At 44.6% G+C, this 16,356-nt stretch overlaps 1 protein-coding gene across 1 annotated transcript; it reads right to left on the minus strand.

The window, feature by feature from the left end:
• Positions 1-27: 27 nt before the first annotated feature.
• On the minus strand, positions 28-16,356 carry LOC121922975 (zinc finger protein 883-like). The gene is made up of 3 exons (XM_042452998.1): positions 16,223-16,356; positions 11,800-11,927; positions 28-1,908 (listed from the first exon to the last, which is right to left on the minus strand). The coding sequence occupies exons 2-3, from the start codon at positions 11,828-11,830 to the stop codon at positions 71-73; spliced, it is 1,869 nt and encodes a 622-aa protein (XP_042308932.1). The 5' UTR covers positions 11,831-11,927; positions 16,223-16,356; the 3' UTR covers positions 28-70.

The following is a 16,356-nucleotide window of genomic DNA, read 5'->3' on the forward strand; positions in this document are numbered from 1 at the left end:
TATTATTATTATTATTATTATTATTATTATTATTATTATTATTATTATTAACACTTAAATCCTCTGTTGATCAAAGGAACACAGCAGAAGTAGTCTGTCCTGTTTTCAGTAAAGCTTTATCCCGTCTGTGGGTTCTCTGATGTGAATGTACATGTCCAATCCGCCTAAAGCTCTTTCCACATTCCGCACATTTATATGGTTTCTCCCCTGTGTGAATTCTTTGATGTGAATGTAAACTGTCACTACGAGAGAAGCTCTTTCCACATTCCATGCATTTATATGGTCTCTCCCCTGTGTGAGTCCTTTGATGTTTAGTACATGTTCCATAATTACTGAAGCTCTTTCCGCATTCCATACATTTATATGGTTTCTCTCCCGTGTGGGTTCTTTGATGGGAACGTAAATATTGACTACGAGAGAAACCTCTCCCACATTCTATGCATATATATGGTTTATCATCTATGTGCGTTCTTTGATGTAAGCGTAGACTTCCACTCTGACTGAAACTCTTTCCACATTCTATGCAATTATATGGTTTCTCCCCTGTGTGGGTTCTGTGATGTGAATGTAAACATGCACTATCACTGAAGCTCTTTCCACATTCCATGCATTTATATGGTTTCTCCCCTGTGTGGCTTCTTTGGTGTGAACGTAAACTGTCACCGCGAGAGAACCTCTTTCCACATTCCATGCATTTATATGGTTTCTCCCCTGTGTGTGTTATTTGATGTTTAGCACAAGCTCCGTAATCACTGAAGCTCTTTCCACATTCCATGCATTTATATGGTTTCTCCCCTGTGTGGGTTCTTTGATGTGAACGCAGATGTCCACTTTGACTGTAACTCTTTCCACATTCTATGCATTTATATGGTTTCTCCTCTATGTGAGTTCTTTGATGTGAGCGTAGATTTCCACTCTGACTGAAACATCTTCCACACTCCATGCATTTATATGGCTTCTCCCCTGTGTGGGTTCTTTCATGTGAACGTAGATGTCCAGTAGCACTAAAACTCATTCCACATTCCAGGCATTTATATGGTTTATCCTCTATGTGAGTTCTTTGATGTGAGCGTAAATTTCCACTCTGACTGAAACTTTTCCCACACTCCATGCATTTATAAGGTTTCTCCCCTGTGTGGATTCTTTGATGTGAACGTAGATGTCCACTTGCACTGAAGCTCTTTCCACAGTCCATGCATTTATATGGTTTCTCCCCTGTATGGGTTCTTTGATGAGAATTTAGATTTGAAGTCTGATTAAAGCTGTTTCCACATTCCATGCACTGATATGGTTTCTCCCCTGTGTGTATTCTTTGATGTGAATATAAACTATTACTACGAGCGAAGCTCTTTCCACATTCCATACATGTATATGGTCTTTCCTTTGTATGAGTTACTTGATGTGAATGTAGATGTCCACTATTACTGAAGCTCTTTCCACATTCTATGCATTTGTATCGTTTCTCTCCTGTGTGAGTCCTTTGATGATGAGTACATGAGTCACAATCACTGAAACTCTTTGTGCATTCCATGTAGCTATGTAATTTTTCCCCTGCGTGGCTTCTCTGATGTGAATAAAGATGTCCACTCTGACGGAAAGTCTTTCCACATTCTGTGCATTTGTACGGTTTCTCTCCTGTGTGAAGTCTGAAGTGTACATTGAAGTGTGATGTATCTTTGCATATTTTCCCACAGACAGGACATTGGATCTGTTTTGCCTGTGAATTCAGGGGTTCAGAAACATCAGCTTCCAGAGAAGGAAAGTTCTTTCTGTCCCTTGATAGGTTTCCTTTCTGCATTTTTGGTCCCTTTTGATTTCCAAATTCCTCTTTTTCTATGACAAGCTTAATTATTTCCTGTGATGCTACATCTGGCTTGTGATAGGTCTCACTCTTCTGCGCATTATCTCCTTGAGGAAAAAGGGGAAAGATCTCATTAGTAGCAATTCCTTCTTTATCTCAGAGACTCCCCCTTTCCTCTTACTATTCCATGGTGAAATCTACATTCCTTTTTGAGTAAGCTACTGACACAGCAGATACATTCTGTCTGGGTAAATTTCGCACTTAATCCCACTAGGCAGTGATGCATGTCCCTTTATCTTCCTGGTCATACAAGGTAAGACCTATTTCTGTAATATTATGAGAAGTGTGTCTATGTGAGAAAAACCACAGCTGTACCAAGTCTAGGAGAAGAAAAGACTGCCCCGGCTGGGACACAAAAAACAAACAAACCCCAACCTACCTGGACAGATACAAAAGGAATGGTAAAAGTGTGAGGCAGCAGCTTAAAAAGCCAATGTGATTTTGGGTTGCATCAATATACGTAGAGTTTCTAGATCAAGAGAAGTAATAGTGTCACTCTATTCTGCTTTGGCCAGGCTTCACCTGGAATACTGTGTTCAGTTCTGGGCACCACAATTCAAGACAGCTTTTAACACACTGGACTATGTGCAAAGAACGGTGACCACAGTGGTGTAAAGTCTGGAAATAGGGAACTGGGTATTTTTGCCTGGAGAAGAGAAGGTTGAGAGGTGCCACGAGAGCCCTGTTTAAATATTTGAAGGGGTATCATGCTGAGGATGGAAGCAATCTTGTTATATGCTGCTCCAGAGAATAGGACCCAGAGCAATGCATTCAAACTACAGGAAAAGAGATTCCAACTCAACATTAGGAGGAACCTCCTGACAGTAAGGAATGGAAGATGCTTCCTTGGAGAGTGGTGGAGTCTCCTTCTTCGGAGGTTTTTAACAGAGGCTGGATGGCCATCTATTTGGGGTGCTTTGATTTATGTCATGACAAAAGAATTCTTCTATGGCCTGTTACAGACAGCCAAAATAAAGCTGCTTCGAGTCACAGTGGAGGCATGGTGTTTCAATGATGCATGAGTCCTAAGACTCCGGAAGCCACACCAAAGCCATGCTCCAGTCCTTAGGGCTGGAGCGTGGCTTTCGTGCGACTTCTGGACTCGTAGGACGCATGCATCATTGAAACACCATACCTCCACTGTGACTCGAAGCAGCTTTATTTTGGCTGTCTGTAACAGGCCTATGATTCTAAGATTAGCACAGGGACATTTTTGTCTTGGTACACTCGTCCCCCGGGATACGAATGCGCCGCGTTACGAAATTTCCGGGTTACGAAAAAAAAATAATACAAAATAATTCCGGGTTACGAAGGTTTTTCCGGCTTGCGAAAAAAGTTTTGGTGCTTTTCGGCGCCATTTTGCACGGAATTGCGGCTTTTCCCCATTAGCGCCTATGGCAATTCGGCTTGCGAAAGACTTCCGGGTTACGAAAATGGCGGCGGAACGAATTAATTTCGTAACCCGGGGGACGAGTGTATTTTGGACACAAAGGACAAATAATCCAATCCTTCTGAACCAAGTTAAACTTAAGTTACTGGTGAAAAATGTTGCAAAAGTAATTTCCCTTGGAAGGAAGACTCCATTGAGGGTGGTTTGGTCTATTAAAAATGGGGAGTAATCCTCATAAGCAGTCGCCGATGTGAATAAAGCATCCCGTGAAATCAATCTTGGCCATCTTACTCGAAAATACAATCAAAGTTTTCCACAACTGATTCTCAATACCTGTCAGATTGGCTCCTGTCACTGATTCTTGCTCTCCTGACTATTAAGTGGCTGTTTTGGAATGGCCTTTCAGACTGACAGGTAAATTGATGGTTTATAAATAACATACCTCTCCATCTGGGCACTTGCATTATGAACCCTCCTCCATGAACATTTTGTAGATTCAAATGCACACAGAGGTAGAGACCTGCTGAATTTCTTCCCCTTCATAGCTTAGATATATGATCTGGTTTGGGAAATTCTTCCATGGAGAAGAGGCTTACCCATCACTCTTTACTATAAAATATTGAGGCATTCCACTTCTGTGTGCTGTTATATCCACCCATCCCAAGAGACAAGAGGAAATGTCAGGAGCTGAGTCCATCACCTTGCCTCTCATGGTAAAGAGAGCTGGATTTGCTTGTCAAAGCTCACCAACCAGCATTTACAGCTATAGCTCCTGTGTACTGGAATAAACTCCCTGAAGAGATTCGACTCAGTTCTTCTCTGTATGCCTTCAAGAAAGCATTGAAAACCTATCTTTTCCGCTTAGCATACCCTCCTGACTCTTTATAGAGAAAGTTATCCTCCAATTGAAGTGTACCTCAAGATGTTTAACTTGTGATTGTGAGATTTTAAACTGTTTTTATATGATGTTTTATGGAAGTGTATTTGTGATTGTACCTTGTATCGTAGTATGTTGAGATGTATATCTTTTCTGAACTTGTAAACCGCTTTGATCTCCCAGGAAAAGCGGTATAGAAATAAAGATTTTATTTATTATTATTTATTAGTTGCCCAGAATGTATTCTAGAGCACTGCTGCTAAATGATGGGTAGTAATCTGTTGACTGCTGATACTGTTGCCCAGATTCCTTTGTGATTAATGGGCAGGTGAGAAGGGAGTTGAAGCTGTGCCTGGAGACTCAAGACCAGTCTCATGATAACTGATGGGGTGAGAGCAGCAGGAGGGGTGCCCATGGAAAAGCGAGGAAAGGAGAGCAGTTTGTTTAATGACAAAATGTCAGCCCATTGAAATTGTTAATTTGTATATACTTTAATCATGCCTTGCTAATGCTGGTTCCTTAGTCCTGACAATACACATCTGTGGTAGACAGCTATAGTTTCTGCATAAAGCTTTTCTTGGGTACTGCTGAAAGTCTGATATTCTACCCTACAAAATCCCTGTACATGATGGGATGGAAACATCTCCAGCTGATCCTCAAGTTAGGGGTATCACAGCCATCCTGACAGTGAGGGTCCAGCCTCTGGTGGCCTTGTGCTCTGGAACCAGTGGCAAACTCTGCACACCTAAAAGTGTGTAAGACTGTGCCCTTCATTTAAGACTGGAATGCCAGTCTATCCTTGAAATGGGAAAAGATGCCATCTTGTTTTGGGCCAAATTTGCCAGGTATTTGGGCACATGATAAAGGAGTTGGGTATGAAGACCACTTTTGGAGACCCTGAGTTCTGTTTCAGTGCCTACTTCTGACTGAATATGGACAGCGAGGGACCTACTGAAATCACCTGCAACAGCTGTGATATATTTGTGTGGTGGAGTCTCCTTCCTTGGAGGTCTTTAAGCAGATGCTGGATGGCCATCTGTAGGGGGTGCTTTAGATCAAGAGTTCCTGCATGGCAGGGGATTGGACTAGATGGCCCTTATGGTCTCTTCCCACTCTATGATTCTATCCAACATCTTTATCAATGACTTGAATGAGAGAATAGAGAACATGCTTATTAAATCTGTAGATTAGCAGGAACAGCTATTACTCCAGAGGGCAGGATCAGAATTCAAAATGCCCTTAAAAGATTATAAATCTTGGACAAAACCAACAAAATGAATTTGAACAGGGAATAATGTAGGATGCTAAACTTGGGTAACAAAAATGAAATGCACACTTACAGGATGGGTGACACCTGGCTTTACAGCAGTACATGTGAGTCTTAGTGGACCATAAGCTGAATTCTGTCAGCAATGTGATGTGACAGCTAAGAAAGCCAACATGATTCAAGGTTGCATCAATAAATAAATAATAAATAAATAAAAATTTTATTTTTATACCGCCCTTCTTATAATCAGGGTGGTGCACAACATATCAACCATCACAATACAAATACAGTTAAAATACAATTAAAACCCTCATAAAAACCCATTCTGGCCATAAAAGAGTATTTAGATTGAGGAAAGTAATAGCACCACTCTGGGCCAAAGCAGACTGTGAATATAATCCATCTTGAGACCACTTTAACTACTCTGTCTCAGTGCTAGGGAATTTTGGGAATTGTAGTTTGTTGTGGCATTAGAGCTCTCTAACAGAGAAGGATCAATGCCTCTCAAAACTACATTTCCCAAAATTCCCTAACACTGAGCCAGGGCAGTTAAAGTGGTCTCAAGGTGGATTATTTCTGCAGTTTTGGCCCTCTATGCTGCTTTGGGCAGGTCTCATTGTGTCCAGTTCTGGTGACCACAATTCAAGAAGGATGTGAATAAACTGGAGCATGTCTACAGCAGGTGACCAAAATGGTGAAAGGTCTGGAACCCATCCTCTGTGAGGAGAGGCTTAGGGAGCTGGGTATGTTTAGCCTGAGAAAGAGATGGTTAAGGACTGGCATGATAGCCATGTTTAAATATTTGAAATATTTGATAAAATGACCAGCTTGGTAGATGAAGGGAATGCTGTGGATATAGTACATCTTGATTTCAGTAAGGCCTTTGACAAGGTTCCCCATGACATTCTTGCAAACAAGCTGGTAAAATGTGGGCTATCAGCTTCCGGGCCCAGTACAAGGTGTTGGTTATCACCTTTAAAGCCCTAAATGGCTTGGGTCCAAACTATCTTAGAGACCGCCTCCTCCCGTACAATCCTCCCCGCGCTCTCCGGTCCTCTGGGAGGAACTTACTACAGCCTCTAAAATCTAGGCTTGCGGCAACCTCCCAGAGGGCGTTCTCTGCTGTCGCCCCCAAACTCTGGAACGACCTGCCGGATGAGATCCGTCAGATAACATCATTAGACAGCTTTAAAAAAGCGGTCAAGACGGATCTCTTCCGGCAGGCCTTTCCAGATTAACCATCCCGGCCCAGGTTCCCTGATTCCCTCATTCCTCCCGTGGCCCCATCTTAGTGATGGTTGAGGATCAACAGAGGGATATCAGGGTTTTTAGTTTTAACTGCTGGTTTTATGCTTGTATTGTGTTTTTAATATGTTATACTGTTTAATACTGTCTTAAGGGGGGGAGGGGTAAAGTGTTTTTAATTGTCATATTCTATATTTTACTGTTGTTAACCGCCCGGATTGGTTTGCCAGAGGGCGGTATACAAATAAATATTATTATTATTATTATTATTATTATAGACAAAGGAACTATTAAATGGATCTGTAATTGGTTGACCGGCCGAACCCAAAGGGTGCTCAACAATGGCTCCTTTCCATCCTGGAGAGAAGTGACCAGTGGGGTCCCACAAGGGTCTGTCCTGGGCCCAGTGCTATTCAACATCTTTATCAATGACCTGGATGACAGAATTGGGAGCATACTTATCAAATTTGCAGATGACACCAAATTAGGGGGAATAGCTAATACCCCAGAGGACAGGATCAAGTTCCAAAATGACCTGAATAGACTTGAAAGCTGGGCCAAAGCTAACAAAATGAACTTCAACATGGAGAAATGTAAGGTATTGCACTTAGGGCGGAAAAATAAAATGCACAGATATAGGATGGGTGACACCTGGCTGAATGAAACTACGTGTGAAAGGGATCTAGGAGTCCAAGTAGATCACAAGTTGAACATGAGTGAACAGTGTGATGCGGCAGCTAAAAAGGCCAATGCAATTTTAGGCTGCATCAATAGAAGTATAGTGTCTAGATCAAGAGAAGTAATAGTGCCACTGTATTCTGCTCTGGTCAGGCCCCACCTAGAATATTGTGTCCAGTTCTGGGCACCACAATTCAGAAAGGACATTGAGAAACTGGAGCGTGTCCAAAGGAGGACGACAAAAATGGTGAAAGGTCTGGAAACCTTGCCCGATGAGGAAGGACTCAGGGAGCTGGGGATGTTTAGCCTGGAGAAAAGAAGGTTAAGAGGTGATATGATCGCCCTGTTTAAATATTTGAAAGGATGTCATATTGAAGAGGGAGCAAGCTTGTTTTCTGCTGCTCCAGAGAACAGGAGCCGGAACAATGGATGCAAGCTCCAGGAAAAGAGATTCCACCTGAACATTAGGAGGAACTTCCTGACAGTAAGGGCTGTTCGACAGTGGAATGCACTCCTTCCTCGGAGGGTGATAGAGTCTCCTTCCTTGGAGGTCTTTAAACAGAGGCTGGATGGCCATCTGTCAGGGATGCTTTGATTTGGATTTCCTGCATGGCAGGGGGTTGGACTGGATGGCCCTAGTGGTCTATTCCAACTCTACGATTCTATGATTCTATGACTGAGGCTGAAGCAAGCTTGTTTCCTGTTGATGCAGAGACCTGGGCCCCATTCAGACTTACCTATTTGCCCTGGATGGAACTGGGCAGTATCGGGTCCGTCCCCCCCCCCCCCCCCGTGGATAGGGGTGCCAGGTGGGAGGGACAATCCAAACCGGGACAAATGTAGGACAAATGCAAGGACAACATTTTCAAATGTAGGACACATTTTTTACAATGGAGGACACGCAAAAACATTGAGGCTTTTTAAAGAAATGTTAATATAAATGCATGTTTCTTAGGCATGATCAAAATGGAGGACATTTTGACATTATTCCTAGACAGATCACGGAAATGTACTTCCCTTTCTGGCCACCCCCCTCTCCCCATTCCAAACAGCACATTTGAGCATTGAACATGGCTTTATTTTAACATTGCCTCTTGCATATTTCAGAGGCTTATTCCACAACCAAACCCTTTGGTCAAGGGACTTGGGTTTTTCTTCATTTTGACTTGTTTTGTCTGTATTCCTCCCCACTAAATAAAGGAGACATGAAATGGAGTTAGTGGGTACAAGTTGTTAAACAAAAAAGTCTTGTGAGACTCTGTAGGCAAGAGGTGCACCATCTTAAGAACTGCATTAAGCACACTTAGGCTGCTGCCACACTGCTTTCACTCTCATCACTCCATCCTATGGAATCCTGGGATTTGTAGTTTGTTGTGGTGCCAAGGCTGGGCTTTGAAATCTCAGGCATAAGAGAGGCAAAAGGCTTGGGCTGCATCTACACTGGAGAAATTATCTGGTTTGAGACTACTTTAACTGTCTTGGCTGAATGCTATGGAATTCTGGGAATGGTGGTTTGTTCCAGCACCACAGCAGAATGGCAGTTAACCCCTGGAAAGCTCTCTGACCAAGGTGACCAATGCCCTCACCCCAAAATGTAGGGCACCCAAGCAAAAATATGTAGGACATGGCCAAAAATAAAAGCTAAAAACACCCATGTAATTATAAATCCATGCTTCTTAGCCATGATCCAAATGGAGGACATGTCCTAGAAAAGGAGGAGGATGCCTGGTCACCTTGTCTCTAATCCAAAATGCACTGCAGAAATAAAACAATGCTGGACTGAAATGCCCAGAGTTCCTCACCAAAGCTGCATCCACACTGAGGAAATAATCCACTTTGAGAGTGACTTAACTGTCCTGGGTTAGTGCTGGGGAATGCTGGGAATTGTAGTACATTGTGGCCCCAGAGCTATCTCTGACAGGGAGTCCCATAACCCTCCAAACGTAGTTGAACTGCAGTGCCCAGAATGCCTCACCAGTTGCATCCACACTGAGGAAATGGTCCAGTTTGAGACTGCTCAGTGCTGGGGAATCCTGGGAATTGTAGTCTATTGTGGCCTCAGAGCCATCACTGACAGAGAAGTCTCAATGTCTCCCAAACACTAGCATTCCCAGGATTCCCTAGCACTGAGTTAAAGCAGTCTCAAAGTGGATTATTATTATTCCTGCAGTGTGTGAGAGAGATATAAAAGCTAGGGACTGGATTCATTTGGAGGATCTCTGTATCCAAAACACACTGCTTGGACTGCCAGGGCTCAGTGCTATGGAATCCTGGGAATTGTAGTTTATTGTGGCACCAGAGCTCTCTGACAGAGAAGGCCAAATGCCTCACAGACACCAGAATTCCAGAGCATTGAGCTTTGGCAGTTAAAGGGGTCTCAAAGTGCAGGGGAGGGGGAGAGAAAAGCCAGGGAGTGTGAATGAGCTCTGAGAGGAGGAGGAGAAGGAGGAGGAGGAGGAGGGAGGGAGCCAAGGGAAGTGGCCAGGACCACCAGAGGAGCCCCTGCTTTTCCTCATCATCGCAACCTAGTTCTCACTGCTGGCAAGAGGCTCTGCCCCCAGCCAGGCAACGCCTCCATTCAGTCTCCTTTTGTCAAAAGAGCTCTGGTGCCACAACAAACTACAATTCCCAGAATCCCATAGCACTGAGCCATGGATGTTTAAGGGGGGGGGGTCAAACTATTTCTGCAGCCTTTTGCAACCCCAAAGCCTTCTATTATTTACCAGCAACTTGCAAGGCAAAATCTCTTCCTTCCAAGCCATTGAAAACTAACCCAAGTGGAGGGGGGCTGACTGCTTCTTTCTGATTGGTCAGCTTCGGGAGAAATTTGCATATTACAAGTAAAGGCGTTTAGGGCCTCAAAAACGATCCTGTGATAAAGAATTACAAGAATACTGAGTGGTAGACATTGAAAAGAGGAGGCATTTAGACTCCCAGTGAAACAGGAACGATTGATGGCCTTTTTTCCTTTGCTCACTGTAACCTGAAAGTAATGCCTCTTGCAGGGTATATATACCAAGTGGGCTGGCTATAGCTCTGAGTGGCAGATGTTTTGAAGACCTGCTCTCTAGGCTAAGCCAGGCAGGGAGGCGGGGAGGGTGGCACACAGCCATGGGGGGGGGGGGGGGGGCTCCCCCCGGGGCCTGGGGGGGGGGGGGGGCCCCGGGGGGGGGGCCAAACCAGGGCGGGACTGTGTGGCCCCGCCCGAAACCAGGAAAGTCCCGCCCCCAGGCGGGATATGGCAAGCCTACCTGTGGAAGCAAGTGCCAATAATAATTTAATTCAATCAGGGTAATTAAACCCTGAATGCCCTTGCAGCTCTTTTGCGGAACCGGTTTAAAATGAAGGCGCCTTTGCTGTCAATCAAATTCAGTTCTGCTTTCATCAGGGTGACATTTCCTGCAGCCATTGGGCAATCAGAAGTGTGCTTCCCCCCTCCTTTAAAAACAAACAAACAGGCAGGAGTGTGCACATCTTGTGTCAAATTTAAAAACCTCCAGGTGTCTGTGTGTGTTGTGTGTATTTGGGTCACTACAAATTATGGATCTTCCCCTGCCTCCTAGTCTCTGGAGCAGCAGAAAACAAGCTTGCTCCCTGCTTTATATGACATACCTTCAAATATTTAAACAGGGCTATCATATCACCTCTTAACCTTCTCTTCTCCAGGCTAAATATGCCCAGCTCCCACAGTCGTTCCTCATAGGGCTTTATGGTTTCCAGACCCTTCACCATTTTAGTCACCCTCCTTTGGACACGCTCCAGTTTCTCAATGTCCTTTTTTAATTGTGGCGCCCGGAACTGGACACAATATTCCAGGTGGGGCCTGACCAAAGCAGAATTTAATGGCACTATGACTTCCCTTGATCTAGACACTATACTTCTATTGATGCAGTCTAAAATCGCATTGGCCTTGTTAGAATCTCAGGAATCTCCTCCAGTGGAACTCTGTGGTCAACATTGGCCATAGAATTGCACTGGAAAAGCTATAAATGTCTAGTGGAGTGTTCTCTCTAGGTCCTTCGTCACAACTTTTGGGTTTAAGTTGACCATAGAGTTGCATTGGAGGACATAGTGAGAACATATTAATACAAAAGTCAAATCCACAAATGTGGAGGGATGACATTACGTCAGGTCCAATGTGGCCAAGGAGTCATTGCTTGGCATCTCACGTCCCGACTGGCATCTCAGCATTGGAGTGACAAATGCCAAGGATGTGAATTCATTCCGATAGCAATAGCAATAGTAATAGCAAGTACATTTCTATGCCGCTCATGAGTGCACTTAAGCACTCCCTAAGTAGTTTACGATGTGTAAGCCAGTTGCACCCAACACGCTAGGTACTCATTTTAGGCACCTATGGAAGAATGCCAGGCTGAGCCCCTGGCTGGTATTGAACTCACATCCTTGTGGTTTGTGAGTTAGTGGCTGTTGTACAGGCATTTAATCACTGCACCACCAAGAAAGGCAAAAGGGATCCTTACCCAGAGAAGCCTCTTTCACATCCTCCTCCATCCTGATGTCCTTGTAAGGAGCCCTCTTGGCCTGGATCCAAAAGATACCACTCTGTTTGGGGAATTTATGTGGCCACTGCCTCAAAGTAGACCTGGAGCTGAAAAGGGGGGAAAAACAATAATTCTGTAATTACAAATAATCCTTATTTGTGGCTCTCCCTATATGAGCCCATGAGGGTGCTAAGATTATCAGGAGAGGCCCTCATTTCTGTCCCACTGTTTCTCCAAGCTTATTCATTGGGAAGACAGACAGGGTCTTCTTGGTGGCTGCTCCCAGACGTTAGAACTCCCTCTCTAGGAAGCTAAGATAGTAGTCCCTTCCTTGCTGTCCATCCGCTGGCAAGTAAAAACATTCTTATTCTGACAGACATTTAGAAACTGGCAGTGATGGGCTTTGGCGGTATGAAGCGGTATATAAATGAAGCTTGTTTGTTTGTTTAAATGGTGTCTTGTGTTGCTTTGTGTGTAGTCTTTTAGTGAATTTAATTTTTTTAATAAATTTTCAGATAGCTGAATTGTTTTAAAAATATTTTTACATAAATGTTGTAATGATCCCCTTGTGGTCCAAGCAGCCAAACAGCAGGCCTGCCTTGGCTCTTAGACCCAGCAGATCCTTAGCTTCTCCCTCAGTCTCCTGGTCTATGTTCCTGCTCCTTGTGGAGTTTAAGATGACCCCTGGATACCCTCAAATCACGCTGCCACCACCCAATGGATTCGTATTGGATTTTCCTTAACATACACCGGGACTTGTTAAGGACTTCTAGTTCTCCTTCTTTGCTAATCTTCTCAAGCATCAACCGAGCTGGGACACATGTAAAGGAGTGTCAATGTAGCAGATACTTTAAAGAAAGTATTTATTATAATTAGACCAAACAGAACAAAAAGATAGAAATCAGGCAAGATCCTAAGAGCCTTGCAGGTACAATATGTGTAATTCTAAAGGTATTCATTTCGTGCAAGCAACCAGAAAAATAATAAATAAGGCCTAAATGTTCTAATCTGACACATTCTCACCTAACTGCTGGCCTTGATGGGTTTGAAATACAGTTACAGGTCTTAGCTTAGCATAGACTATCTGCCTGAATTATGCCTTCTTGCTGTGGGCACAACACTACAGTTTTCCTAACCAGTAAGACTAACTCAAGGGAGAGATTCCCACCTAGAATTGTAGAAACCACTAATTACTCAAGACTCTCTCTCTGTCACTCTCCAACTGTCACCTGTTCTCAGAGGCTTTTTTTTCTCTTAGAAGCTTCTAGAATAACCTCTCCCTCCTGCTCACTGATTGGCCAAGTGAGCCTTCCATCAGCTGTGATGTCATTTCTTATTTGCATGTGCCTCCCTTCCAGCTTACTGTACTCTTATTACCTGGCAGAAGTTGTCCAATGACTGGAGGCCCAGTCATTACATTTATATTTTATTCTACACTGTTTTTAATAACTTGTAGGTCGCCCTGTGTCCCATTATTGCCAAGAAGGTAAGATAGAATGGAATAAAATAAATACATAAATGTTCCCATACCTATGACCCAGGAGACCAGGATTGTCCATGAAACCCACTGAGTGGCCTTGGGCAAGTCACAGGCTCTCCAGGGTAAGGCAATGACAAGTCTCCTCTGAGCAAATCTTGGCAAGAAAACCCCGTGATACCCTGCCTTAGTCTCACCATAAATCAGAAATTACCTGAAGGCACACAACAACAACAACAACAACGTGGGTCCCTTATACCTGCTGGGGCTTGGTTTCAGCACCCCCTGTGGATACTAAAATCCATGGATGCTCAACTCCCATTAAATATAGTGGGATAGTAAAATGGCATCCCTTATATAAAATGGCAAAATCAAGATTAGCTTTTGGAATTTACAGTCAGACTTTGGTATCCATGGGGTATCAATTCCATATCCCCCCATGGATACCAAAAAGTGAGGGACCCCCACTCCCATTTTCCCTAATGGCAGTGCACCCGGTAGAGCAGCCACATGCATGAACCGCCATTAGGGACAATGGGGGCTTGCCATCTGTGGATAAGGAGGCCCCACTGTATATGTTTTAAAAAATATTTTCAAATTATGTATGGTTGAATATAGGGGTGGAATGTGGGGTGGGGTAGTACACCGGGATGGACTGCCAGGGCTACTGGCCAAGCTTCCTCTGCACCCAGCAACCACACTGGAGCCTAAATGGAGGCCAAAGCACCATTCCCCTCAATAGCAGCAGCTGCTGTTGGGGAACAGTGCCTTCAAGGTCTGGCACAGCAGGAGCAATGCCAGATCCTGAAGGCCTTGTGGGTGAGATGCAGTGCCTTCAGGGTTCATCATAGCAGGAGCCACACTGGATCCTGAAGGCCTATGTGTGTGTGTGTGTCGGAGGCTATAATGGTCTGGTGGGGGGCAGAAAAGCAAGGCAGTCCCCCTTCCCACACCTGTTGACACAACCTGAGGGATGCCACTGCTCCTTGTGCTCCTGAAGATCCAGAAGATCCTCCCCAACAAAAAGTGTCTGAGCCAAATCAGCATCTTCTCTGCCCCAGGGACCCCGCTTTGCTCCCTCCTCCTGCAGCCCCCAACTCAGATTTATTCTTTGCAATTTTCCATCCCCACAACACACACCTTGTATTTCTCCCATATATCTCCTGAAGACTGGAGATGCTGGAAGGGCACTGGGCACAAGGCCACCAAGGGAAATGTCAGGAGGACTCTCTGGAGCCTCCTTGCCAGGATCAGAAGCAGGAGGGTCCCTCTCCAGCCCAGTGGCAGCAGAGAAAGAAACGTGTGTGTGTGTGTGTGTGTGTATTGTTGTTGTTGCTATCCATTACATCTGGAGGCGAAGGAAAGGGGCATCTTTCCATCCATCCATCCCTCTTCCTTTTTTCTTTCTAGGATCAGATCCCAGTGAAAGGAAGAGACCTCTCTATGTGTTTGTGTGTGAACATGTGTGTTTTGTTATTCATTAAACCAGGAGGTGAAGGAAAAAGGCATTTCTCCATCCTTCCTTCCTTCCTCTTTTCTTTTCTTTCCAGGATCAGAGGCAGGTGTGTCCCTCTCTAGCCCACTTGTAGGGCAGGAAAAGGCAGGAAGGATGTATATGTTCTTATTAATTAAGTTCTCCATTAAATTTTGGAATGCATGCCTGGCATGAGATGAAGGAAAGTATTTCTCCATCCATCCATCCCTCCTGCTTTCCAGGACCAAAGGAAGAAGGGTTACTCTTCATCCTGGTTGAAAGGGAGGAAGAGACTTTTGTGTGCGTGTGTGATGTATGTGTTAGTATCAATTAAATCAGGAGGTGAAGGAAAGAACCATCTCTCCATCCATCCCTCCTCCTTTCTGCTTTCCAGGATCAGGGGCAGGAGAATCCCTCTCCAGCCCACTTGCAGGGGAGGAAGGGATGTGTGTGTATGTATTGCCGTCCATTAAATCAGGAGGTGAAGGAAAGAGGAATCCATCCAGTTCTCCTCTTTTCTTTCCAAGATCAAAGACAAGAGGATCCCTCTCTAGTCCAGTGGCAGGGGAGGAAGGGATCACTTTGTATGTGGGCGTGTATGTGTAGACATCAAGGTATGTACTACCATTCAATAAGTCAGGAGATGAAGGACAAAGGCATCTTTCCATCCATCCATCCCTCCCTGCCTCCCTCCCTTTCTCCTTTCTTTCCAGGATCCCAAGCAGCAGGAGGGTCCCTCAGTGGCAGGGGAGGAAGGGCACTTGGGAGTGTGGATGCTCTGACCCATTCAGTTCTCCTTTAAGCCTGGGAATGGGTGCCTGGAAAGGGAGATGGAGGAGGAAAGAGGCAGCTCTCTCTTTCCATCCAGCCCTCCTTCCTTTCCTGCCTCTTCTTCCTTTCTCCAGCCTTGAGCTCCTGAGGACCAAGAGGAGTCTTTTTTTTTTTTAAATAGTTTTATTATCAATATTTTTTTAAAAATACAAATCTTTAAATCATTTCTCCTTACTATATTATTACAATCTAAAATTGTATACATTATGTAACACTCGACTTATCCTCTATATTACAAAGTTAATACTTGACCAAAAACCTTCCATGGGTTACTTAGCATTAAAGCCTTTGCTACAATATTCTCCAAGAGGAGCTATCCCTTCCTTGAGCCAAACGCCTCTTTTTTGATCCAGGAACCCCAAAAAAAGGGGGGGGGGTAGAAGGGGGATTCCTGTTCCTCCTCCCCCCCCCCAGAACCCCCAAAGGCAGGGCAGCTCTTTCCCCTGGACGACACCGCCCCCTCCTTGCCTCTTCCAGGGCAAGGCCCCTGGCCTCACAGTGGGGGGCTATTTTGGAGGGAGAAGAGGGGGCTTTGGGGTCTATGTGGGGAGGGGGAGGGGGAGTTTCCTTCCCAAAAAAGGCGGCAGCAACAGGGACCCTCCTCAACTGTTCCCTCTTACCTCCTCCTCTCCTCCTGCTCTAACCACTGGTCATCTCTTTCTTCTCCTCTCCAGTGTGAGCTTCCCAGCCACTCTAGGACCTCAGCATTCTACGCTTTAAACCTTTAGAGGACTGAAAGACTCCCTCCCTACTC

Source organism: Sceloporus undulatus, chromosome 2, assembly GCF_019175285.1.
Source record: "Sceloporus undulatus isolate JIND9_A2432 ecotype Alabama chromosome 2, SceUnd_v1.1, whole genome shotgun sequence".
In the NCBI taxonomy this organism is placed as follows: Eukaryota; Metazoa; Chordata; class Lepidosauria; order Squamata; family Phrynosomatidae; genus Sceloporus; species Sceloporus undulatus.